Source organism: Rhamphochromis sp. 'chilingali', assembly GCF_963969265.1.
Source record: "Rhamphochromis sp. 'chilingali' genome assembly, chromosome: 1".
Lineage (NCBI taxonomy): Eukaryota > Metazoa > Chordata > Actinopteri > Cichliformes > Cichlidae > Rhamphochromis > Rhamphochromis sp. 'chilingali'.
In genome coordinates, this window is record NC_137929.1 from 71,092,990 (window position 1) to 71,118,605 (window position 25,616).

Sequence of the window (25,616 nt, forward strand, 5' to 3'; positions counted from 1 at the left end):
CATGTGCGAACAGCTACGAACAAGAACCTTGGGTCTCCCTTGGGTGAACTGCTCCAGGAAGCGCAACCTATCTCTATTGCTGTCTGTCCTTTCCTCAATCCCATGCTCGAACGCTTTCATAAAAAACCCAAACTCCAGTGGATCCCCACTGAATACTGGAACATCCAAAGGAGGGAGAGTGGATGCTTTCTGTTGTTTTACTAGGAGCTCTGTAATCTCATTTTGTCGCTTCATGACATCCAACAAGTCTTTAACATCAGCCATCCTGCCTTGACTAGTAATAGACTGGCTATTATCCTTCTTATTCAATGGATGAGGAAGCCTGCTACTCCTTTCTGAGCCCTGCATTACCTCCGACTCACATTCTCGACCGACATCTCCATGTTCTGGCTGAACCAAACCAAAACTGGCCCCAATACTTTGGCCCGGAGCTCTTTGGCAGGTAGCCATTTTGTTGACCAAGTCAGCAGAAGTGTTATGGGCTGGCTCCTTCACAGTCAGCACCTCAAGCTTTGCGTTAGCTGCAGCAATAGCTGTTTGCAACTCCCATTCCTCCCTTTTTGCCTTAAGAACAGCTTCTTGTCTGTCAATCTCCATCTTTTGCTTTAATGCCTCAGCACGTGCTACCAGAGCAGCCCTCTCTGCCTCAATCTTTAGCCTGGCAGAATATGTGGTCGAAGACACAACAGAAGAGGTTCGACTGCTTCGATGTGCTTTACTGCGTCTGGACGAAATTGCTGAAGCACTGTCTGCAGGCTCAACTTCAGCATCAACCATTCTTGCTTCATCTGCTTGCATTTCCACTCGTTTTAACCATCTCTCTACTTTCTCCACAAAACTTCTCAAATAGCTAGCCTTTGGCTCATACCACTGTGTCTGATCATGAAGAAGTTCCGACTCAGTCAAGTGATTTTTAACTGCATCGTTGTTTTCACAAAACTCAATATATATTTTTGAGAAGTCAGTGGCTAATTTAACAGCCACTTCCTCAAAATTGCCGTCATCTTCCATAAGCTCCTCAATCTCTTTTATCTTTCTAGTAAGGTAACCCAACTTGGTTTTCCTTGTCACTTTAAGATGCTGAAGCTTTTCCTCTTGTGCTTTAAAAGTTGGCTTGGAAACTCTTTTTTCCTGCTGCTCCATATTAATTGCGCTGGCATAAACCTTTCAATGCAATTAATCCTTTACACAGGCCATGTACCACTTAACCATACAGGAATTTTCACAAACCGTAAAGCAGGCACAGCCTCTTACTTTTCAGATGCGGGGTTTTCTTACTGCCGAAAGGATCCGGAAAACACGGGTAGACTTAAGCGCATCCTCTTTCACGTCCCGTTTTCCCTTGCCGCGCCGCGGGCCGATTAACTCTGTGCGCCGGTGACGCGTGCGTAATCCTCTCACTTTCGGAGCAGTTTTCTGACTAATGTAGCGGCAGCCTTCGGTCCTTCTTTGCCGCTTCTGCAGAACGTAAAGTTTCTGACTCGTGCTCTTGTTCAGTCGCTTGGATGCCTTCCGGTAGCAAAAAAAACGAGGCGAAGGAGAAAAGGGGCAAAACATTTATTTTCCAAACAAATCGAAAGGTACAAAACAAATGCCTCTGGTGGGAGCTCCGTTTATATTTCCTTTATGTTACAACCAAAAAATAACATTAAAACGGCGACGGTCAGAACGGCGACGGTCAGAAAACTGTTGCTCCACGTCCTGCTTGCTTACCTAACCTTTTTTACCCACACCCCTCCGCATGCGGGCCAAATACACACCCCTTTACGACATCTACCAACACTTTACAACAACAACAGACTAATAAAGCAGGATTAATTTATGGAGCACAGCATATTACATTATAACATAAAATGATCAAGATTATAATGGAAACTTAAAGATCATGACAAATACTTAAATATGGCATGATGTAACTGAGTGAAATTATTGGCCTGGACTTGGCTCCAACACTAGTGTTAGATTTGTATTGTTGATTGTCATTCATGCTTAGAAATATTTACTCATATATGCTTAGAGTTTATAGTTGATGTCATATTGATAGGGGTCTGATCCTTAATAGTCTGCAAAGACTTTGTGTGCATTCCAGGGTGTTCTGGCATTCACACCCTCCTGGGAGCATGGCAGCGGTCGTACCTTCTCTTATTGTTTCATGGTAGGATAAACACATCTATATCTGTTCTAGTCTAAGTGCCTTTTGTTTAGATGAACTGCTGGACTCCCAGGCCAGCAGATTTAGGCAAGTCTTTTACGGGGTCACACTCCAGATCTATGAAGTTTGTCACGATTTGAGCATGCTGTTTAGGGTCCATGGCCACATGTTCCAGCGCTGTAACCATGAGTGAGCTCATGTCATGAATAAATGTATCATAATAAATATCTACTAATATCATAACAGCAGCAAATATTGAGTATATCAGTACAGACTTCAGTCTTTCATGGGTTCAATGCTGATAAGTGTTTTTAAACAAACTTTATTTTTTGCATTTGTTAACAAGTATTAACAAACTGTATTAACATTTATGGATTAACACATCTGTGCACCGCAGCAATTTCCTAATGTTGTAAACCTCAACATCTGGCAATAAACCCATTCTGATTTCTGATTTCTGATTTCTGTATGTGTGTAAAGCATGCCCCCCCCCCCCACCCACCCACAGCCCCTTAGTGAGACAGAACAAACAAAAACCCTTTTCCCGTAAAGGCAAATCAATGAAGACAAATAGAATAACATGGGGTAATACTGCTGGGTCCAGAGGGTCAGAGATAATGACTCATTCTCAGCAATGTTACAGTTTAAAAACCAGACCAGAAATCCCTCCACACTCAGCAGTGTGACTGTCACTGCAGTTATTTCAGTGGGCTGAAGTTTGATCTGTGTTGTTTACTAAAGTGCAACAAAAGCTGTTTAACATGTTTCATTTTTAATTTGGACAGAAACATTGTGATTTTTGTCTTTTAAGCAAATATAGCAGTCTGTGACATCACTGATGAATCCATCCGTTGTGTTTGAGCCTGTTATCACTACACAAACGTTTGTTTAGTCTTTCCCGAGAAATAAAGTCAAAAACATGGCAGTCAGACATCCCAAGCTGGGTAAAGGGCACTGTTGGTGGCTACGCTTACTGTAACGCCCAGTGATTTTAGAGAATATCAGTAGTTACACACTACAGTGGGATATCCCAGCACTGGTGTTAAGACAAACATGGACACATACAGAATAGAAATAATATTTTGTAACAGCCGAATTAAACTCTGAGCTGATTTAGAAACATCACCTCGGAGCACTGTATGTTACTGTAATATTTTACACTGAATGACAAACTTTACTGTTGTCTATAGTTTAGTGTTCAGTGCTGAAAGCAGGATTGGGATTTTATAAATGTGTAAGTGATTGACTTTGTGGAGATCAGAGTACATGAGTGCGTTTCAAACACGTGGCTGTTACGTGGGTGGGGACGATCAGCCAATATTTAGCCGAAGCTGACACTGAGAACGATCACAACCAGTCATGGACCGTCTCTGGATCCTGAGCTGCACTCTGTGTGTCCTCCTGAGCTGGATACGTGTGGATCAAACGGTGGCTGAACCGTGAGTTTGTCTTCAGCGTGTTTTTGTCTGTGTGAGTTGTTCACTGCAGTAACTGCTGTATGTGTGATGCTGTATGCAGCCAGTACCTGGTGGCCATTCCTGCAGTTATTGAAGCTGGAGCTGAGGCCAAATTCTGTGCAACTCTCCGACAGCCCAGTGGGACTCTGGTCATGACTGTCACTTTGATGTCCCGAGAGAAGAACACAACCTTATTCACGCATACGTCAAATGAGGCCTTTCAAACCTGTGTTCAGTTTGAGGTTGGCAACCAGCACTTTCACACACAAAGTGTGTTTGTTAGTTGTTATCGTAAGCATTATTGGTTTTAATGACTATCTAAATATCCCACTGTCTCAGGCTCCTTTGGTACAAAAGGAGGTGCAACATTTTCAGGTGGAGGTACGAGGAGACACATTTTACTCCAAACAAGTCAGAAAAGTGATGATCCGAGCGTCTGATACCTTCACATTCATCCAAACAGACAAACCCATCTACCTCCCTGGACAAAAAGGTAACAATGTGATGTTACGTTATATAAGACATGTAGTTCATTCAAATTCCATCATCATGAGCCAGCTGCTCCACCATCTCCAATTTGTGTAACAAGTTTTATGGTCCAAAATTTGGACACACATGCAATGATTGATGTGAAAGTTGTGCTTCATTTAGCAAACGCTTTTCAAGATATTTAATACGGTCCATCGACCGAAATATTTGTTCGCACTTTGAAATCTGAGTCCATCTTTGAATATAACTATTTTAAAAATTCACAGTAATGCAAAATAAAACATGCAGAATACTCAGAGTGCATGACTCCCCCCAAAGGGCAAAGTCCATATTATATCACTCAGACATGATTTATTGTTTGTACCATCTGTCCCCGATTAGAGTCAAATTCATTTTATGTGAAAGTTTAATGGTTTTATCCTTAATAGTTTTATTGTTCACAATTAAATTATGTTCAAACATGGAATTTAAAGCACCAAAGTGGAGGGCCACGGGTGCCAAAATGTATGAAACACATAATTAGACAATAAATGAAATGTCTTGTCAATTAAAATATAAATTAGTGATACCAATTCAATTTAAATAAATTATATATATATTAGGGGTGCAACAATACCTGTATCGATATTGAACCGTTCGATACAGTGCTTTCGGTTCGGTACGCATATGTATCGAACAATACAAAATTTCAATTTATTTTATCAACTTTTCTTCTGAGGACGCTGTCTGTGTTGAGAGCTCAGTGGATCTGCGCTCGACAGTGCAGCCTAGGTGGAGTAGTCGAACGCGGTAGGTCGTTAACAGAGATTTGCCGTGTTGTGGCTTTAACGTCATTTCAGATTAATGCTGACAGCACTAGTGGGAACACAACGAATATGACTGCACATTTACGCCGACATCATCCTAGTGCAAAGACAAGTGGAAGCAGACAAAAACAACAAGCACGCATGCTACAAACTTTACCCGAGTCATTTAGACATCTTGGCATACAGCTTGATGTCATCCATGTACAGGAGGTGGCTGACAACTGCTCTGTTCCGTAGTCGGTATCCGTAGCCAGTCTTGTTAATGATCTCACTGAGGGGGTTCAGGCCTATGCAGAACAGCAGTGGGGACAGAGCATCTCCTTGGTAGATCCCGCACTTGATGGTGACTTGTGCTTTGGGCTTGGAGTTGGCCTCAAGTGTTGTACGCCATATCCCCATTGAGTTCCTGATGAAGGCTCTTAGGGTCCTGTTGATCTTGTACAATTCTAAGCATTCCAGTATCCAGCTGTGGGGCATTGAGTCATAGGCCTTCTTGTAATCAATCCAGGCAGTGCACAGGTTGGTCAGTCTGGTCTTGCAGTCTCGGCTGACTGTTCTGTCTACCAGTAGCTGGTGTTTTGCGCCTCTGGTATTCTTGCCAATCCCTTTCTGTGTCCCGCTCATGTATTGACCCATGTGCCTGTTCATCTTAGCCGATATGATGCCTGATAGGAGCTTCCATGTAGTACTGAGGCAGGTTATTGGTCGGTAGTTGGAGGGGACCGGTCCCTTCTTGGGGTCCTTGGGGATCAGGACCGTCCGGCCTTCAGTTAGCCATTCCGGGTGTCTCTCGTTAACTAGCAGCTGGTTCATTTGTGCTGCCAGACGCTCGTGGAGTGCAATCAGCTTCTTCAGCCAGTAGGCGTGAACCATGTCGGGCCCTGGTGCTGTCCAACTCTTCATACTGGAGACCCTTTCTTGGATATCTGCCACTGTGATGGTTACTGGACCCTGTTCAGGGAGGTCGCTGTGGTCTGCCCTCAGATCCTCTAGCCACTGAGCATTGCCGTTATGGGTTGCATCCTTCTCCCATATGCTCTTCCAGTATTGCTCCGTCTCCAGCCTTGGTGGTGCTGTTCTCTTATTGTTCCCTTGCCACTGAGAGTACACCTTTGCTGGTTCTGTGGAGAACAGCTGGTTTATTCTCCTGCCTTCTATCTCTCTGGTGTACCTCCTCAAGCGGCTGGCCAAGGCTGTGAGTCTTTGCTTGGCAGTTTCCAAGGCCTCAGGTATGGACAGCTTGCTGTATTTCTTATGCACCTTCTTTGTCACACCTTTCTGCAACTCCGTTAGTTGGCTAACCTCCCTCCGTGCTACTTTGATCTTGCCCTCTAGCCTCCTTCTCCATGGAGGGTACTGCCCCTTGTGGCTGTTCAACTTGTAGCCAAGCATCTCACTGATCGTATTGTAGATCAGCTTGTTAGTGTTGGTAATCATGGTTGTAGGTATCGTCCGTAGTGCTGCATTAACATCATCTAGCAGACCTTCTGGAGGTACTTCACGTAATCTTGGTAACCAAGGTTTCAAGCTTGGCCATGATCCTATTTTTTAGGTCAGTTCCTCTCGCACTCAACGATCCTTCTCCTATCGCACTTGGGGCTATGTACCCAATCTCGGGTGGGGGTGACCTGGCGTCCTGACTCCTCCTTGCCGTAGCATTTGTGTTGAGCTGTGAGAGCAGTCCCTTCTTTCGAATGTTGGAACACTGAGCTACTAGTTGTTTCGCCGTCATTGTGGATGTTGGGTATCGAAGAATCCATAGGTACCTCATTCTATTCGTGTAGCCCCTTCCGCCAAGGTTACTTGCGTAGTAGCATTCCAACAACGCCCTGTTTTCGTCTCTTGCCCACCGATGCCTTCTTGTTCCAGTAGCCCACTTGTCATCAGGGTGCCCTGGTTCCTCAACACCTGACGTGGACCTTGTTGATCCGGGCGACGTCCGAGCCGGCATGCCTTCATATTTATCTGTCTCGCTCATGTCTGCAGTAGGCTCGCTTAGGATAGGGGGTCTAGCCTTAGGACCCTTACTGGATACAGACGCCCCAGGCAGGAATCGAACTTGCGATCCTCTGCTCCAAAGGCGTGTAGTCTAAAAAAAAAAATATATATATATATATATACACATATATATACACACATATATATATATATATATATATATATATATATATATATATATATATATATATATATATATATATATATATATATATGTATATACATTAATTAAATATCAGTGATTTCATTTAAATAATGTAATAAGTTATTTGAATGATCTCAAAAAGTTTCTTTTCATCTGGATGTTTTCAGTGGGGAAACCCTGAACCAGTGACTTTGTTTTGTTCCAGCCAGGGTGCGATACCAGAGCTCTGCTTTGCACTTCTTCCATGTAGCGAACGGCAGATTGTTCCTTCAGTGGGCTGGTTTCAGTCATTATGCAAATGTACTGTTTATAAGATTGGGGAAACTTGCAGTCAGCTGAGATTGAAGAAGTCACCTGGATCAATTTCTCCACTGAAAACGTCCAGATGAACAGAATCAACTTTTGGAGATTTACTTACCTGGATAATTGAGCGTACACCAACACACATTTAGGTTTTTATTTCTGATTTCCAGTTTCCAGCACATATTTAATGATCTTTTTATATATTCAATTCATTTTTTCTCATTTTGATTATTTACAAGGATAGTTAATTATTTCATTGTCCAATTATTGGTTTTCAATTTAATTAATTATTTTGTGTTCATTAATCAGTTTTATCTGTCACCCATCAAACTCAGGGACACAGACAATTTAATGCTTTGGCCGGGTGTCTGTTTATTTAGTGTGCCCTGCTTAATGCACACAGCCATTCGGACCTGATGGAGCTACACCACAAGAAATATTTTAAAATACTTGCCGTGTCACCAAATATGATTTTATTATTTTTATGTAGTGCAACCTTCAAGCATTTGGTCGGTCTGTCCACATAACCACCAATTCATATCAGTCCCTTATCTGAGATCTGTATTGACTTGCTGTGTAGGGTAAAAATCAGATGTTGTGTTTGTTGATAAGCTGCAGTGACAGATCACGATGCACTGCAGCACAGCAACCATGAAATATTTAATTGAAAATTGAAACTCAAAATACATAATTTAATTAATAATAAAATTGTTTAGATATTTAATTAATTATTTCCATTTTAATTAGTAATGTAATTAAGTGTTTATTTTGTTAATTTTAGCAGTCATGGCCCCAACCCTAATGGACCTTTGTTTTAAAGTATAAGGAGAGAAACAGAGACACAATCTCTTTAAAATTTTTCTCACAGTGAATTTCAGAGTCGTTGCGATGGATAATAAGATGCGACCGGCCAATCAGCTGGTGAGTTTTTGAACAGTGTTATTAATGATGCTGTTTAGAATTGAGATGCAGTGATTTACACAACAATTTCTTAACTCCACCTGTCTTTGGTTCTTTCTTTCAGTATGATGTCATTGAACTTCAGGTAAGAGAATATCTCCAGAAAAGGTTTTTTTACTTCTGCTGTAAATGCATCAACACAATGCTGAACACATGGAGTCAGACTTGATTGTTCCCTGCTCACTGCTTATGTACACACTGCTTCTGCAGTATTACTCCAGGTCACTGACAGTTTCAAAACTGGACAAATTGGGTTGCATATATACAGAGGTGGGTCGAGTATCCAAAAATGTTATTCAAGTAAGAGTAGCATTACTATAAAATATTATTAAGTAAAAGTGAAAAGTAGTGTTCAAAAAAATACACCAGAGAGATTGCTGCCAGCGCTCGTAGGGTCAGGTGCAGCTGCCATTCCAGCCAGTCTTTAAGCCTGTATAATGATATTGACAACAAAGAGTTGTACTGGTCTTACAGCCAACAGGAAAATGTCCAGAATGCCAGATTACCAGTCAAGCCCTGCTGTCACCACAACTTTGCACTGCCAGTAAAGTTAGAAAGCTAGCTCCCTGTGACTCATAGCTGACAATGGCCTTACCAGCTTATTATTCCTTTCATTGGTATTATAGAAAATGAACAAATAAACAAATGTTCAAAATAATTATTGTGTTTTTACACCTGCCTTTTCATTGGCATTGTTGTCATTTTAGAGGCAAGGGAAACGATATATATATATATATATATAAAAAAACACCCAGCACGCCCCTGCGGGCGGTTTATCCTTCAAGCTCGGGTCCTCTACCAGAGGCCTGGGAGCTTGAGGGTCCTGCGCAGTATCTTAGCTGTTCCCAGGACTGCGCTCTTCTGGACAGAGATCTCCGATGTTATTCCCGGGATCTGCTGGAGCCACTTGCCTAGCTTGGGAGTCACCGCACCTAGTGCTCCGATTACCACGGGGACCACCATTACCTTCACCCTCCACATCCTCTCGAGCTCTTCTCTGAGCCCTTGGTATTTCTCCAGCTTCTCGTGTTCCTTCTTCCTGATATTGCTGTCATTCGGAACCGCTACATCGATCACTACGGCCGTCTTCTTCTGTTTGTCCACCACCACTATGTCCGGTTGGTTAGCCACCACCATTTTGTCCGTCTGTATCTGGAAGTCCCACAGGATCTTAGCTCGGTCATTCTCCACCACCCTTGGGGGCATCTCCCATTTTGACCACGGGACTTCCAGGTTATACTCGGCACAGATGTTCCTGTACACTATGCCGGCCACTTGGTTATGGCGTTCCATGTATGCCTTGCCTGCTAGCATCTTGCACCCTGCTGTTATGTGCTGGATTGTCTCTGGGGCATCTTTACACAGCCTGCACCTGGGGTCTTGCCTGGTGTGATAGACCCCAGCCTCTATGGATCTTGTACTCAGAGCTTGTTCTTGTGCTGCCATGATTAGTGCCTCTGTGCTGTCTTTCAGTCCAGCTTTGTCCAGCCACTGGTAGGATTTCTGGATATCAGCCACCTCCTCTATCTGCCGGTGGTACATACCGTGCAGGGGCCTGTCCTTCCATGATGGTTCCTCGTCTCCCTCCTCTTTCTTGGGTTTCTGCTGCCTGAGGTATTCACTGAGCACTCGGTCAGTTGGGGCCATCTTCCCAATGTATTCGTGGATGTTCGTTGTTTCATCCTGGACTGTGGTGCTGACACTCACCAGTCCCCGGCCCCCTTCCTTCTGCTTAGCGTACAGCCTCAGGGTGCTGGACTTGGGGTGAAACCCTCCATGCATGGTAAGGAGCTTTCTTGTCTTTATGTCAGTGGCTTCTATCTCCTCCTTTGGCCAGCCTATTACCCCAGCAGGGTACCTGATCACGGGCAGGGCGTACGTGTTGATGGCCCGGATCTTGTTCTTACCATTCAGCTGACTCCTCAGGACTTGCCTGACCCTCTGCAGGTACTTGGTGGTTGCAGCCTTTCTAGCGGCCTCTTCATGGTTCCCATTTGCCTGCGGGATCCCCAGGTACTTGTAACTGTCCTTTATGTCTGCAATGTTGCCTTCTGGTAGTTCAATCCCCTCAGTTCTGACTACCTTCCCTCTCTTTGTTACCATCCGACTACACTTCTCCAGTCCGAACGACATTCCAATGTCATTGCTGTATAGCCTGGTAGTGTGGATCAGTGAATCGATGTCTCGTTCACTCTTGGCATACAGCTTGATGTCATCCATGTACAGGAGGTGGCTGACAACTGCTCCATTCCGTAGTCGGTATCTGTAGCCAGTCTTGTTAATGATCTCACTGAGGGGGTTCAGGCCTATGCAGAACAGCAGTGGGGACAGAGCATCTCCTTGGTAGATCCCACACTTGATGGTGACTTGTGCTATGGGCTTGGAGTTGGCCTCTAGTGTTGTACGCCACATCCCCATTGAGTTCCTGATGAAGGCTCTTAGGGTCCCATTGATCTTGTACAATTCTAAGCATTCCAGTATCTAGCTTTGGGGCATTGAGTCATAGGCCTTCTTGTAATCAATCCAGGCAGTGCACAGGTTGGTCAGTCTGGTCTTGCAGTCTCGGCTGACTGTTCTGTCTACCAGTAGCTGGTGTTTTGCGCCTCTGGTATTCTTGCCAATTCCTTTCTGTGTCCCACTCATGTATTGACCCATGTGCCTGTTCATCTTAGCCGATATGATGCCTGACAGGAGCTTCCATGTAGTACTGAGGCAGGTTATTGGTCGGTAGTTGGAGGGGACCGGTCCCTTCTTGGGGTCCTTGGGGATCAGGACCGTCCGACCTTCGGTTAGCCATTCCGGGTGTCTCTCGTTAACTAGCAGCTGGTTCATTTGTGCTGCCAGACGCTCATGGAGTGCAGTCAGCTTCTTCAGCCAGTAGGCGTGAACCATGTCGGGCCCTGGTGCTGTCCAACTCTTCATACTGGAGACCCTTTCTTGGATATCTGCCACTGTGATGGTTACTGGACCCTGTTCAGGGAGGTCGCTGTGGTCTGCCCTCAGATCCACTAGCCACTGAGCATTGCCGTTATGGGTTGCGTCCTTCTCCCATATGCTCTTCCAGTATTGCTCCGTCTCCAGCCTTGGTGGTGCTGTTCTCTTATTGTTCCCTTGCCACTGAGAGTACACCTTTGCTGGTTCTGTGGAGAACAGCTGGTTTATTCTCCTGCCTTCTATCTCTCTAGTGTACCTCCTCAAGCGGGTGGCCAAGGCTGTGAGTCTTTGCTTGGCAGTTTCCAAGGCCTCAGGTATGGACAGTTTGCTGTATTTCTTATGCACCTTCTTTGTCGCACCTTTCTGCAACTCCGTTAGTTGGCTAACCTCCCTCCGTGCTACTTTGATCTTGCCCTCTAGCCTCCTTCTCCATGGAGGGTACTGCCCCTTGTGGCTGTTCAACTTGTAGCCAAGCATCTCACTGATCACTGCTGCCGTATTGTAGATCAGCTTGTTAGTGTTGGTAATCGTGGTTGTAGGTATTGTCCGTAATGCTGCATTAACATCATCCAGCAGACCTTCTGAGTGTACTTCATCTACACTACACTAATCTTGGTAACTGGCTACGGGGGATCCAGGTTTCAAGCTATACCTCGTCAATCTCTAGCTGTGAGAGCAGTCCTTTCTTTCGAATGTTGGAACACTGAGCTACTACTATGTGTAGTAGCTGTCACTGTCACTTGATTTAACAGGATCCTCACAGTAACAGGATTGGACAGTGGCTAAATGAAACATCCAATAGCAGAATACTGCAGCTTTCTTACTCCTTGGACGCTGAGGCCCCTGAGGGACCGTACCAGATCATTGTGTCAATGGGTGAGAGGAAAATATCTCACAACTTCAAAGTGGAGAAATATGGTAAGTCAGTCTTATTTATTCTTAAATTCTTTGTTGTAATGGAGTGCAAATGCTGACATTCATATTTCCCCCAGTTTTACCCAAATTTGATGTGACAGTAAATATATCTGAAGAAGTGAGTATTGGGCAGGAAGACGTTGAAGCTAAAGTGTGTGCAAAGTAAGGAAAAGTTCTTTCAGGACAAATTATGTGTTGTAAAATCTGGAGTTTGGAGAGCAAATGACTCATAATGTTTACTTATTTTTCTTAAAACAGGTACACGTATGGACAGCCTGTACCAGGACGTGTTACAGTCAATGTGTGCAGACCTATTAATTTGTATAGAGGTTTTGGTATATCGTCGCACGATTACGATCTTTTGGCCCTATTGCAGATGGGTGGCTCCTGCCACACAGAGACAAAGCAGGTACAGTTATGGCTTCATTTCTCTTTTATTCCCTGATACTTTGGGTACATTCAGGCCACTGCATTAGCATTACGGCACACGGGTTGCCTGCTGTACTCAGTTAAGCTGGCGCCGTGTGTCCTCTTTACTTTTTTTCACTACAGTTTCATTGTCTCATATGTCACATACTGGGTTATGTGCCTTCATTGAGCCGTGAGCTAAGGCAAGTGGTGTGTTTCATTATGTCTGACACACAAGAGAATACAATTTCAGACTGTTACACTGACACAAGCAGAATGAATAGCTACAGGGTTTACTGAAACATGCAAACACAAATAGAAATACAGCCTGAAGTCTCTCAGGCAAGCTTCCATGAGTTCAAACCCCATTGTTAGATTCAAAGAAGGACATGGGAATAAAGGATGTGCTTTTGCAACAGGCTGCTCAACAATGTGATACAAGTTCAAACTGGTTGTCTGCTAAGTTGTCTGTTATGTGTAGAAACAATAATCCCTTGAGGCAGGTGTCCTTGTTGTGCTTGGATGGTTCATAGGTCAACATAAAGTACCTGATGCAAATAAAGGAATGAAAGAAAAAAAGCTTTCTCTAGAAATGATCAGGTATGGGGACTGAACTGGAAATGAATGTAAAAGCAGCCAAAGTCTAAACAAAAACTGCTCAAGCAGGAAGAAATTAACAAAGTTTGGCTCTTTGGAATCCAACAAACAAAAAAAAGGGTGGTTGGGTGAAGATTTTTTTCACAGTACTGTATAACATATATATGGTAGTACTGAGATTTTGAGGATGTAAATGAGATGCTGCTGGGAAATTTAAACGATACAGTGGTTTTGTGAGGTGATACCATCATACTGCTATACAGGCCCAGCTCGACAGGATGTTTGGGATGTTGTGGAGGATACAGCGTCTGTTTTTTCCAAAAAGAATTTCAGATTTCGATTCATCTGAGCACAGAGCAGTGTTTGTCGTTTTAAATGAGCTTTTGCCCAGAATAGAATGCAGCGTTTCCAGTTCGCATTCACATTTGACTTTTGAACTTTGTGCGCAGATATTGATTTGTGAAAGTGCTCCTGAGGCCATGCAGTGATCTGAGTGGCAGAATGATGACAGTTTTTCATGCATTGCTGCCCAAGGACCTGGAGACTGCATCTGATAGTGGATTTCAGCCTTATCCTTTGCATGTTTTGATGACATTGTGCGCTGCAGATGATGAGATATTCCCCGTCTTGATAATTTTACATTAATGAAATTATTCTGTCATTGTTCTACAATTTGTAGACACAGTCTGTTGCAGATTTGTAAACCTCCGCCCGTCTGTATTTGTGAGAAACTCTGTCTCTCTATGATGATCTTTTTATACACGTTTATCTGAATGATCTGTTGCCAGGTAACATAATCAGTTGCAAAATGTTCCTTCAGCTGTTTATGTTTAGTACAACTGACCCCTCCAGACTTTTGTCCCCCCACCCTGCATTTTTAAACCATATTGCTTTCATCAAATTCTAAATGAGCTCAAGTCTTTCATGACTCCTCTCTAGTTTGAACATTTAATATATTTTATAGATTCGATTGTGAATGAGATTTGATTCTAATTTTGGTTTATTCTTGTATCAGTGATTTTCTTTCTTTATTGTTCTTTCCAGGCAGACAAGACTGGCTGTGCAACTTTTTCCTTCAACATGTCAATTTTTACTAAAATGGACCAAAAGGTGCTTCAAGATGTTCTGGATATCAGGGCCAAAGTGGAAGAAGAGGGAACAGGCAAGTTGTGTTATTCCTTTAAAATGACACATCAATGTATGTTTAACCAAAAAGGCATTCACAGGATTGTAACATGAAAGTTTTTACATTCAGGTGTTTCACTCCCTCAAGAGAAGAGAGTCACGATTTCTTACGTCCTTGGAAAAGTGTCTTTCATTAACGTGCCCAAGGTTTGGGAACGGGGATCTAATGTGGAAGGAAAAGTAAGCCTAACATGTTGTTTTCAGCTCAGTTTGTCGTACAAAGCACATTTAAATTGTTTGTATTTTCCATTGATAGAGCATTGTGTTCTTCAACAGGTCAGAGCAGTGTACCACAATAATACACCAGTTTGTGACGCACCGGTCTACCTGTTCACGGGACGAATGTGGCAAACACGCTCACTACAAAATCTGACAACTGACAGCAACGGTGTGGCCTCATTTTCTTTCAGCACTGATAACTTTGACCAGGATATCCAACTCCATGTGAGCTGACACACTGAAACAATGTGTAATTTAATGCAGCCATGACAGCAGCCTGAAGCCACAATTGGTTTGTGATAGGCTGCAAATGTCCAAATACCTCCCACAGTAGGAAGCTGCAATCCTGAAACAGTTTATGACTCATCTTCCTCCACCTTTGCCTTGCTTATAAAGTCTCGTTGTCCAATGTTATTTGTAGATCAAGTTTTTAAATTTTTGTTTCCTATCCCCAACTAGGCAAGCCTGACACCAACAGTGGGCAACCCAGGATATAGAACTGCATACTATGACAGGGGATTTCACACATTATCCATGTCCCAGCCGTCTTCTCCTGATATTAAAACAATCAGCTCTCTAGAGGTACAGAAGAAGGATAAAGCAGTGTCCTGTGACGCAGAAGAAGACGTATCAGTCAACTACACTATAGTGGGAGAGTCTCCGGGGTCTGTGGATGTCATTTATCTGGTGAGTTATCTCTGGGTTTACTACAAAGTTGAACATGACCAGACTTTTTGTGTGTTTGCTAAAAAACTACTGTTGTAATGCCCATCATGACTGAAGAAGAAACTTTCAGTCCATCATGAGAATCCAGCAGCTTCGATCTATTTCAGCATAAATACTGATCCAGCCCAAACTATATGCTTTAGCAAAAAGGAAAAAGCCTAAACTTAAAACTCGGAGGGCGTCTGTCTCCTGAATCCAAAGTGGAAGCTGGTTCCACAGACTTCAGGTCTGGTCCCTGTGCTTTGTCCCTCATCATTTTCTGTCAGCTTAGTAATTAGCCTCAGTGTTTGGTCCTTTGTTCATGATATCCTTAGTTTTCTCTCTCTGCTAAGTATTTATATTCTTAGGCCTTCGTAGATTTAGTCATTTCTGTTCTCAGTTAATCATGCTTTCCCTGTGTTTCCCCTGCACTTTTCAAGTCTCGTCTTTTAGTGACTCCACGTTTAGTTATTTTCTGTTTTATTTTTCTAATCCTTTGTTTTGTGCATCTTAGGATTCTCAGGATTTGTATGTGTAAAAAGAATTTATGTGTGCATAAAAAAGAATTTGTGTACGTGAGAAACTCTGCACTCAAGTTTCAAGTTACAAGTACAAATTTTGACCCTATTTTTCTTCCTTTCATCTGATTGGCCAATGTCCTGTCATATAGTTAGGGCTGGACCAGGTGACCCTGAATCCTCCCTTAGTTATGCTGCAATAGATGTAGGCTGCCGGGGGATTCCCATGATGCATTGAGTGTTTCCTTTCCAGTCACCTTTCTCACTCACTATGTGTTAACAGACCTCTCTGCATTTAATCATACCTGTTATTAATCTTATTGTAGGGTCTACCTTACAATAGAAAGCACCTTGATGTGACAGTTTTATTGATTTTGTACTGTATAAATAAATTGAATTGAATTATTCCGATTGATTCTCACTGAAGGCATCAAAACATCAAAATGAATGAATACATATTTAATCATTTGGTGAACAATGCTGAGCACTTGTTGGCCTATTTTGTGGTCCATCTCATCCCAAACCATCTCCTTTGAGTTTAAGTCAGGTGACTGTGGAGGCTAGGCCATCACTCTCCTTCTTGGTCAAACAGCACTCACACAGCCTGGAGGTGTGTTTGGGGTCGTTGTCCTGTTGGAAAATAGATGATGCAATGGCATGTGGCTGCAGGATGCTGTGGTAGCCATGCTGGTTCAGTGTGCCTTCAGTTTTGAATAAATCCCCAACAGTGTCACCAGCAAAGCCCCCCCCCCCCACACACACACTATCACACCTCCTCCTCCATGCTTCACAGTGAGAACCATGCATGTAGAAACCATCCATTCACCTTTTCTCTGTCGCACAAAGACACGTCAGGTGGAACCAAAGATCTCAAATTTGGACTCATGAGACCAAAGCACAGATTTCCACTGGTCTAATGTCCGTTTCTTGTGTTTCTTGGCTGAATCGTAGCATAAATGAATCACTCACTCACTCACCCCCTCCCTCCTGGCTCACAGCTTCTTCTTCTGCTTGGTTGGCAACCAATGTTAAGGCGCATTACCGCCCCCTGGCTCACAGCTCAGTGGACATTTAGATGTGAAAATATATATCTAACACGTGAGGAAAATACTAATAAAATAAAATAAAAATAAATAAAATAAATGTTACCTTTAGAAATCTTTTTTTTTGCTCTTTTTTGCTCTATAAAAATGGTTGTTTTTCTTTTTCAATCACTTATCTTACCTGTAGGATTTACTAAAAAATGGAAACAAATTAAGTTTGAGTGAAAATGTAAATTTTTTGCACTCTCTGGTCAACTGACTCAGTGACTCAAATGACTCAAAACACCCGATTCACTTTGGTGAGTGACTCACTAAAACTCGATTCAGCAAAAAGAATCAAATTTACCATCACTACCTGCTACTGGAACTCTGCGTGGCATTTATCTGGACTCTAATCTGAGCTGCTGTTAACTTGTGATTTCTAAGGCTGGTGACTCTGATGAATTTATCCTCAGCAGAGGTGACCCTTGGCCTTCCTTTCCTGGGGCGGTCCGCATGTGAGCCAGTTTCATCGTAGCACTTGATGGTTTTTGTGACTGCACCTGGGGACACATTCAAATATGAATTCTAACAGTTGTGTCAGCTGTTCTGTCAGCCGTGTACCAACCTGACTTCTGCACAAAACAACTGATGGTCCCAACCCCATTAAGAAGGCAGGAGATTCCACCAATTGACACTGATAAGGCTCACCTGTGAGGTGAAACATGTCAGGCGAGGGTTTGCAGCACTGTTGTGCAGCAAAGTTGTGTACAGGGCTTTGAGTGCTCAGAAAGAGTAGAAAAGCGCTATATAAGAACCAGTCCATTTACCATTACCATTCACTGCCAGTAAAGCAAAGGGCAGCTCTGAGGACTCTAAAACATAAAACATATTTAGAGATATTTATATACTTTTCTTTGCTTCAGTATGCATCTACATTGTAGAAAGTATTAAAATAAAAATTAAAAAAACACTGAATGAGAAGGTGTGTCAAAACTTTTAACTGGTAGTGTATATCCACCAGTGTTGGTCAAGTTACTTGAAAAAAGTAATCAGTAACTAATTACTGATTGCTTCCCCCAAAAAGTAATTAATTACTTAGTTACTTAGTTACTTTTTAAAAACACGATTTACAACCTGAATAGGTGATAAAGTGATAGATCTTTCAGCCCAATTCTACTTTTTCTACATAATCCATCATACAAAATGTAATCAAATGGAAAAGTCTCTCTTTTTAAAACTTGTTTTATTAGTTTTAATCTTTTAACTTCATGCATCAAGCAAAAATTTAATTATATGCAACATTCTCTGACTGGAAGAAATTAGTTTAACATTTAAACCTATTTTCTGCACATTCCAGCACATAAAATAAAATATTTTTTGTGTTTACACTCAGTCTTTCAAATAGATGCAAGTAAAACACAGCAGAAAATAAATAAAGTCAAAGACTCAGCGGTCCTGTTGCTCTATTTTCACCTGTAAAGCAGGAGTGGGGTAGGCGGAGGTTTACCCTGGTGCAGGTGTGCCGCGGTCAGTTAAAGAATCCGCGAGTTTCTCTGTGAGTTTCCCATTACGTCGTTGCGCACTCAGTGCTTGTTTGGAAGTTTAGGGGTTTTTTTTGCTGTAAAAAGAAGTTTTCTTCCCACGCACAACAGACACTAATGTTTTTGTCACTTTTTATGGAATCAAACTCAAAGTAAGGCCAGTACTTCCACGCTTTAAACGTTGCACGCTCATACTCTCTCAATCAATATGTGATCCACTGTTGATCTGCACACAGCTGTTGTCACTAACGGCGCACTCGCTTACGTCACTGTCGTGAAACATTCTCGCAAAAAATCACGGTTTTAGTAACGCAGTAACGCAGCGTTCCTACGGGAAAGTAACGGTAATCTAATTACCGATTTTGCAATAGTAATCCCTTACTTTACTTGAAAAAAGTAATCAGATTACGCGTCACTGCCCATCTCTGATGTCCACAGATATCAGTGCTAGTTCATTCTTGTTTTTAAATGATTTCTGTCTTCCAGGTGTTGTCCAAAGGAGCAGTCACCATGCAAGGACAAACACAGGTTGAAGTGCAAGATAGATCGGGTAAAATTCCCATATTTCCACAAATGCCACAGCCAAGCATTGACGTTGGTCTGTTTTGTTGATCTGTGGATGTATGTTTGGACCTGTGTTTCAGTGAATGAGGGCCAGGTGTCCTTTAAAGTCAGAGTGTCTCCTGAGATGGCTCCAGAGTTCCAGGTTGTGGCTTATGCCGTCCTGCCAAGTGAGGATATAATTGCCCACAGTGCTGACTTCTCTACTGACAAATGCTTCAGCAACAAGGTGAGTGTAATTCTAGAGGTGTGCTGTGTGTTTGGTGTCTGCAGTCATGCCATGTCGTTCAAATCAAAGTCAAATTCAGTTGGCTAAATCACCTGAGGATTTCTAGCATCAGTAAATGGACTGGTTGTTGCACAGCTGTTTCTACTCTACCTGGGGACTCAAATTGCTTCTTTATATGACCTCATGACCCGCTCACTCCCATTTATACAAGCACTTTTTCAATGATGATGCAAGTCCTACCTATCTAACACTGACACAGTGTTCATACAGTGTCCAACGTGGGCTACAGCCATCACATGGGACTCATGATTTGTCACTCACCACAGTGAAGCAGCTCATTTAGCCAGCTGTGAGTGGGGAGTTATCACAGTCACTAAACTTCTACGGGTGTTTTGTGTGCGTCAGGTGTCAGTGGAGTTTTCACCGTCTTCAGCCGTCCCAGGTGAAGAGACCAACATGCAGGTGACGGCCCTGCCACGTTCTCTGTGTGGTGTGAGCGCCATCGACAAGAGCGTTCTCATCAAGGAGCCTGGGAAGACTCTGGATGCAGATAAGGTAACTGCTGATATTAACACCAGTGAGGTGGACACATCCCTTATTTCCAGAGCCCGTAGTGTCATGAGTTACCAGCAGCTCATGCCTTCGCTCCGGTACTTGTGTCCTGATAAGTATTCTTTGGGCAGTCGTACATTGAAGTGTTTTAAACAGTCAAATGCTGAGTTTGTCTTAAAGCAAACTGGTATAAAAAATACAAGGTTACAAATGCATGTGTCTGTGATGACAGTCTTTCTAGCGAGTAAGTAAGTACCATGCTTGTTGCTCATGTGGTTGCAGACAGCAATATTTTAATCTTATAAAATTAATTCCTTTTGAGCAAATTAATATTTCAGCATGGAGATAAATCCAGGATCATGACTTTTTTTTTTTTAGCAAATAATTCAACCATGCAAACAAGTGTATGACCTGCCAATCACTGTCTGCTTTACTTGAGAAGAATTTAACTTTGCACCAAAACTGCTCAAATACACGAGTATTTGTTGATGTTAAACATACAGCAAAACCTGGAAAAAGTGATACTTGGTGAGTTTAAGGAGCTACAGAGACAGCTTCAAATGGAGAACACTTACTGTAGCCATATAAGTCACTAAGAACGATGTGGTGTTTATAGTAAAATTGTAGAACTTCTGTAACATTTGGTAAACAGATACTTCAACTACAACACCTCACATCTGCGAACACTTACTGCTGACTTGATCATTTTTATTTATTTATTTTTTCAGAATTCTTCTTAGATAATGTAGCAATTGATTTGAGCCTAATCTGTACTTGTATTTGCACCAGTACTACAGGTAAGAGTTAAAAAACACATGTGGATCAAATGTGACCAGGCAGGCAATAAATGTTTGGAGGTTTTGCTGATCTGCACTTTTCTTTTCAGATATTTGACTTGCTCCCACTCAAGAAATCCTCAGGTATCCCGTATGAGGTTGATGATGCTACAGACTGCCTTAATGTGAGACCAAAAAGATATGTTTTGCCGCACCCCAGTCAAGAGCAAAATGACGCCTATGCAGTTTTCCAGGTAAAATACAAGTATACCTGTGAGTCCGTCAAACTTAATCTAAATACAATAGTTTTTGTTGTTGCACCAGTTTTTGCTGATCTTTGTGTGCTGCTGAAATATGTAGAAAGTCGGACTGAAGATGGCGACAAACTTGCTTTTTCGATTGCCTTCATGCCTCAAGTTCAAAGGAAAAGTCTACCATCAAGGCCCTGGTGTCTACTATGATGGCCCTCCTCATGTCTACTATGGTGAATCATTCACTTGTTTGTGTTGTGTCTGGCTATAAATTTTGCTTTGTATTTACCAAAAAGAAAACAGGAAATTAATTTTTCTTTTTTTATTTAGCTATGGCTCCCCGGTTTAGAGATGGTTCTATTCAACTAAGTAGTCCTGGTCTGGGATCTGCTGGGCAGCTTCCTCCACTAATAGAGACAGCTCGCTCTTTCTTCCCTGAGACATGGATCTGGGATCTGGTGGAAGTTGGGTAAGTATCTGTTGTGAAGAGATCTGGTGCATATTCCATTTTAAAAAGTTTATACGATCACATTTAGAAACCCATGTGAACTTTCTGCTGTGTCTTTGCACACATGAAAAAGATGAAAATAGAATAATTGTGAGTTTTTTCTTGAGCATGTTTTGATGCTTCAGGCTGATGTTTTGTCATATTTAAAGTTTTGTGGGATATATTATTTCACTGTCATCAGCACCGTGGAGCTCTTTTACTTTGTCAATGCAACATATACAAGTCATTCACACTGCAGGATGTAACTATGATATACAAGTAATTTACAGACATAAAAACATGTTTGATTATGTTACAGAATATGTTTGTGTGTATCTGCTGCTTCAGAGACGATGGAAAAAGGGGCGTGTCCCTGACTGTCCCAGACACCATCACCACCTGGGAGACGGAGGCTTTCTGTTTGTCCTCTCAGGGTTTTGGTTTGGCTCCTCGTAAAGAAATGAAAGTCTTCCAACCTTTCTTCCTTGAACTCACCATGCCCTACTCCATCATCCGGGGGGAGCACTTTGAACTGAGGGCGACTGTCTTTAACTACCTGACCAGCTGCATCATGGTAATGAATGATTAAAGTGTTTAGATACATGTCTGTTCATAGCCAAGGAAAGCCATACTGAAAACATGACTTTCTAAGCAAAATTTATATCATAGTTATTAAAATACAATAGAAAATATCTTTTCTTTGGCAATATAACCATGCAGGATGCAGGCCGTTCTTGAAGGGCCCCTGCTCACCAACACCTGCAAGCTCACCTGTAGGTGTGTTCACATTTGAACTCAGGTTTAAATGTAGCCATGTCTGTGTTCCTCGTACAGGTTACTGTCACTCCTGGGCCGTCCTCAGATTACACCCTCACGCCTCTCTCTGGTGATCTGTACACATCCTGTTTGTGTGCCAACGAGCGCAAGACCCTCAGGTGGACCATGATCCCAACAGCCTTAGGTGAGGATCAGGCTTTGGTCCTCCACACTGCCAGGAAACCGCTGTGTGGCAGGATGAGTACGACCCAAGTGCAGCACCCAGAAGCAGGAAGTGAACTCTCAGGAAGTGACTTAAAAAGAATCCACATAAGATGGCTAAATAGAATAAATGAGATTAAAACAATAAAGAGCAATTATAAAAACACTATGTGAGAAATACTGCTGAAATATAAGGTATCATAATGAAATGAGAGAATCTGAGACCCAATAAGCTATATTCATGGAATTTAGAAAGCTGTGTGTGCATTAGACCACAGTGAGTGTGCAGTGTAGAGCTAGGACATGTAGACAGTCAAATGCTGCTGCAAATCCAGAATATAACCCCTGTGTTTGGAAGGCTAAACGTGGGGGTTGTAGGGAGTGGGGCAGAACGTCTATACCTCCAGTCTGAGGGCAGCAGCTGCCTCCATCCTCATGCTTTACTTAATGCAGCTGTCTTAGCCAATTACAAGTCATTTTGAAACCTTCCTTTCAATTCATTATGCATGCTTCCCTTGCACAGTATCATTAGAACAGACTGTTTGCAGTTGCATTGCCATGCAAATGATTTCTTCTTAATCTTAAATGGATCTTATGATTTGCAGTACTTTGGCCTCCAGCAGGACTCAGCAGCAACCCTGACATCATTTTGGACTGTTTTTTTCAGCTCATGTTTTTCATGCCTGATGCAGTAAAATTTCCAATTGTAATTGATCTTACCTTCGATTTAGAACCAACATTAAATCTAGATTTAGATCTAGTGTGATCACAGTTAACCGCCTCCTTTTGTCCCAACACATTTCCTTCTAGTTTCTACAAAATCTGTAAAATAACCTCGGTAACCTTTATTTTAATGGAGAGACGAAGAAGGTGACCTGTGCTGCTGCTTTTAGGGGCTGTGAATGTGACTGTGTCTGCTGAGGCCGTAGCGTCCCATGTGTCATGCGATAATGAGGTTGTGAGCGTACCAGACAGAGGTCGCATCGACGTGGTCACCAAATCTCTCATAGTGAAGGTCAGTGTCATAAATACGAGACGAGAAAAACATTTTTACTCATAAAATTTAAATTGTTACTCATTTTAAAGATACTTTTCTTCAGGCCGAGGGAACTGAGACGACAAAGACATACAACTGGCTTCTTTGTCCAAAAGGTCGGTATGATTTCCATCAGTTACAAAGTTTAAATAAAGAAATGACCTAAATGCTCAAAGTTAGCAGTGGAGTGCACTGTGTACATAAAATGTGCCAAATTTTCATCTTTTACTTTCACAAAATGTAACGATATGTGCTGAAGATCAGGCCACCTGGTGACTTTGGACAGTAACTGTTGTAGTCGTGACTTCCTGATTGGACGTTTGTTGTGTCTGTACACAGGAAGCCCGCTGACGGAGGAAGCAGAGATACATCTGCCTGAGAATGTGATAGAAGGATCTGCCCGCACTTCTGTATCAGTCCTGGGTAAACCTCATCATTTCATCTCAATTTTGATTCAGCCAAATAAAATATGGCAGGTTAAAGCTTTGTTAAAAAGGCAAATTACGAAAACAACAGAAAATAAAAGAGACGTCATGTTCAAGTAAAAGTAAAAACCATATTCAGCTTTTAAAAGATGATTTCATTTATAGATAGACCCACGTCTTCCTGGCCTTGTGTGAAAAAGAAATGGACCCCAAAAAGGCTGTTTGTGCCATTCTGTGCAGGAAGAACTGCAGTCTAGCTTTAGTCATAAGTGTGTTTGAAACGCTGAGTTTTGGCCCAGTCACACCAGAGGGTTTTCCAGCGCAATCGTTCTGGTCATGCAGAATCATGTCAGTAGGATTTAAGTCCAGATTTTGACTCGACCACTTTCTGGTGTCCTGGATCATTTTCCATCTTAACCCTCTGGGGTCGACGTATGCGCCGACACGTCAAAATCACATGACCAATTTAAGACGACACAGCTACAAGATAGTGAGGGGATTTCTTTCTCTTGTTGGAGAACCGGCTCTTTCGGCTCGGCGCATTAAAAAGAGCCGGCTCTTTCAGCTCCCAACCGACTCTTCAGGTTGTTTTGTTGGTCGAAAGTAACGGACTTCAGACTATATACCAGTTCTTGAATTGTGTCAATGGACCACATAAAACCAGAGCTATGATAAAAAATACACATAAAGTTTTTTTCTTTACAAAACAGCGGCGTTTACAGCAGGAAGAAGGTAAAAACGACGTTTTCTACAGACAGCGCTAGCAACCACTCTCTGCTTGTGCGTGAAAAAAGAAAAATAAAAAACACTCCTTCCCCATTGGTGTTAGAGTTTACCATGTCAGCCAATCAAAAAATGATATGGCAACATGTGACGCTTGGTTATTTAGGGAGAACGGCATTTTTAGTAGTGACGGAAAGCGAGCAAAAGAGAGAGAGAGCGAGTTTTCATATGTCACACATTAGTGACGTTTAGCGTGTTTGGAGGCTGTAGTTAGTGTGTTGTGTAGTTATTGTGTTGTATTGTGTGTCAGTTAGACTGCTGAATGTCACATTTGCTCCAAAAACGCCGTCAAAGGCAGATTCCAGTGTAAACGCTGTTCCCACATGGAAAACTGGACTGATGCTCCTCCTGCTGTCAGACCTGGTTTAGGCCTGTGCTGTTCTCCTCTGTCTTATACTGAACACAAATCATTTGTGTGCCTTCTTATTTGATGCAGAACTGATTGTTCTGTAAATAGATTTAAATGGTTATGTAAAAAACGCCTGAGGCCTGGGCTGCATTTTTAGGTAAATAGTACCATATAACTTTGTTGTTTGCAAAATTTGTGCATAATTTTATTCTTTCTATTTGCATTTCAAGTTATGAAAATGATTCATTAAACATGTTTGTGGGTTTTACAGTAAAAAATTTAACTTTTTCTACTCGGATTTTGACATTTTTGTCTGAATTTAGATCAATTGTGCTAATATAGTATACCAAAATGAAAAAATAACTCAAATTTCAGATATTTAAAGCTGTGCTGAAAGTAACGATACCAAACAAGGCAAGATAAACAGTTTTTAAAAGTGAGCTATAGAGGTAAAATCAAAAGTAGTCAAAAACGGCCAATTATACCCTGACCCCAGAAGGTTAAATGCCCAAGTTTTAGATTTAAGGCACAAACTGATAGCTGGACATTCTCCTGGTAGAGAGTTCTTCCCTCCAGGTCGTGGCGAGCTACTGAAACGGCAGAGGCATGATTTAACACTGGGCACCAGCTGCCTTAACCAGACTCCTCCATCGCTAACCGCCTGAACCCAATGCCCCACCCCTCCCCTGCAGCTGAGCCGCAGACAAAGCTACGCCACACAGCCCCAGAGCATCACACTGCTACCACCGCTGTTGGTATGATGTTCTTTCTATGAAATGATGCGTCACTTTTAAGCCAAATGCAACAAAAGTCAAAACTTTTTCTCTTCAGT

General features: G+C 42.3%; 1 protein-coding gene across 1 annotated transcript in view; it reads left to right on the forward strand.

The window, feature by feature from the left end:
• Positions 1 to 3,511: 3,511 nt before the first annotated feature.
• LOC308396835 (alpha-2-macroglobulin-like) overlaps positions 3,512 to 25,616 on the forward strand; it is a gene marked incomplete at its 5' end in the record, with an annotated part of 31,772 nt that continues 9,667 nt past the window's right edge. Inside the window, 23 exons of the mRNA XM_080882447.1 lie at positions 3,512 to 3,591; positions 3,671 to 3,851; positions 3,949 to 4,102; positions 8,219 to 8,271; positions 8,375 to 8,395; positions 11,997 to 12,162; positions 12,237 to 12,321; positions 12,418 to 12,568; positions 14,209 to 14,326; positions 14,420 to 14,529; positions 14,626 to 14,793; positions 15,028 to 15,255; positions 18,844 to 18,907; positions 19,002 to 19,147; positions 19,553 to 19,702; positions 20,586 to 20,729; positions 20,836 to 20,959; positions 21,057 to 21,195; positions 21,562 to 21,787; positions 22,048 to 22,174; positions 23,085 to 23,206; positions 23,292 to 23,343; positions 23,567 to 23,650. Of these exons, the coding sequence (XP_080738573.1) occupies positions 3,512 to 3,591; positions 3,671 to 3,851; positions 3,949 to 4,102; positions 8,219 to 8,271; positions 8,375 to 8,395; positions 11,997 to 12,162; positions 12,237 to 12,321; positions 12,418 to 12,568; positions 14,209 to 14,326; positions 14,420 to 14,529; positions 14,626 to 14,793; positions 15,028 to 15,255; positions 18,844 to 18,907; positions 19,002 to 19,147; positions 19,553 to 19,702; positions 20,586 to 20,729; positions 20,836 to 20,959; positions 21,057 to 21,195; positions 21,562 to 21,787; positions 22,048 to 22,174; positions 23,085 to 23,206; positions 23,292 to 23,343; positions 23,567 to 23,650 (2,893 nt within the window). The remainder of the gene's footprint in view (positions 3,592 to 3,670; positions 3,852 to 3,948; positions 4,103 to 8,218; positions 8,272 to 8,374; positions 8,396 to 11,996; positions 12,163 to 12,236; positions 12,322 to 12,417; positions 12,569 to 14,208; positions 14,327 to 14,419; positions 14,530 to 14,625; positions 14,794 to 15,027; positions 15,256 to 18,843; positions 18,908 to 19,001; positions 19,148 to 19,552; positions 19,703 to 20,585; positions 20,730 to 20,835; positions 20,960 to 21,056; positions 21,196 to 21,561; positions 21,788 to 22,047; positions 22,175 to 23,084; positions 23,207 to 23,291; positions 23,344 to 23,566; positions 23,651 to 25,616) is intronic.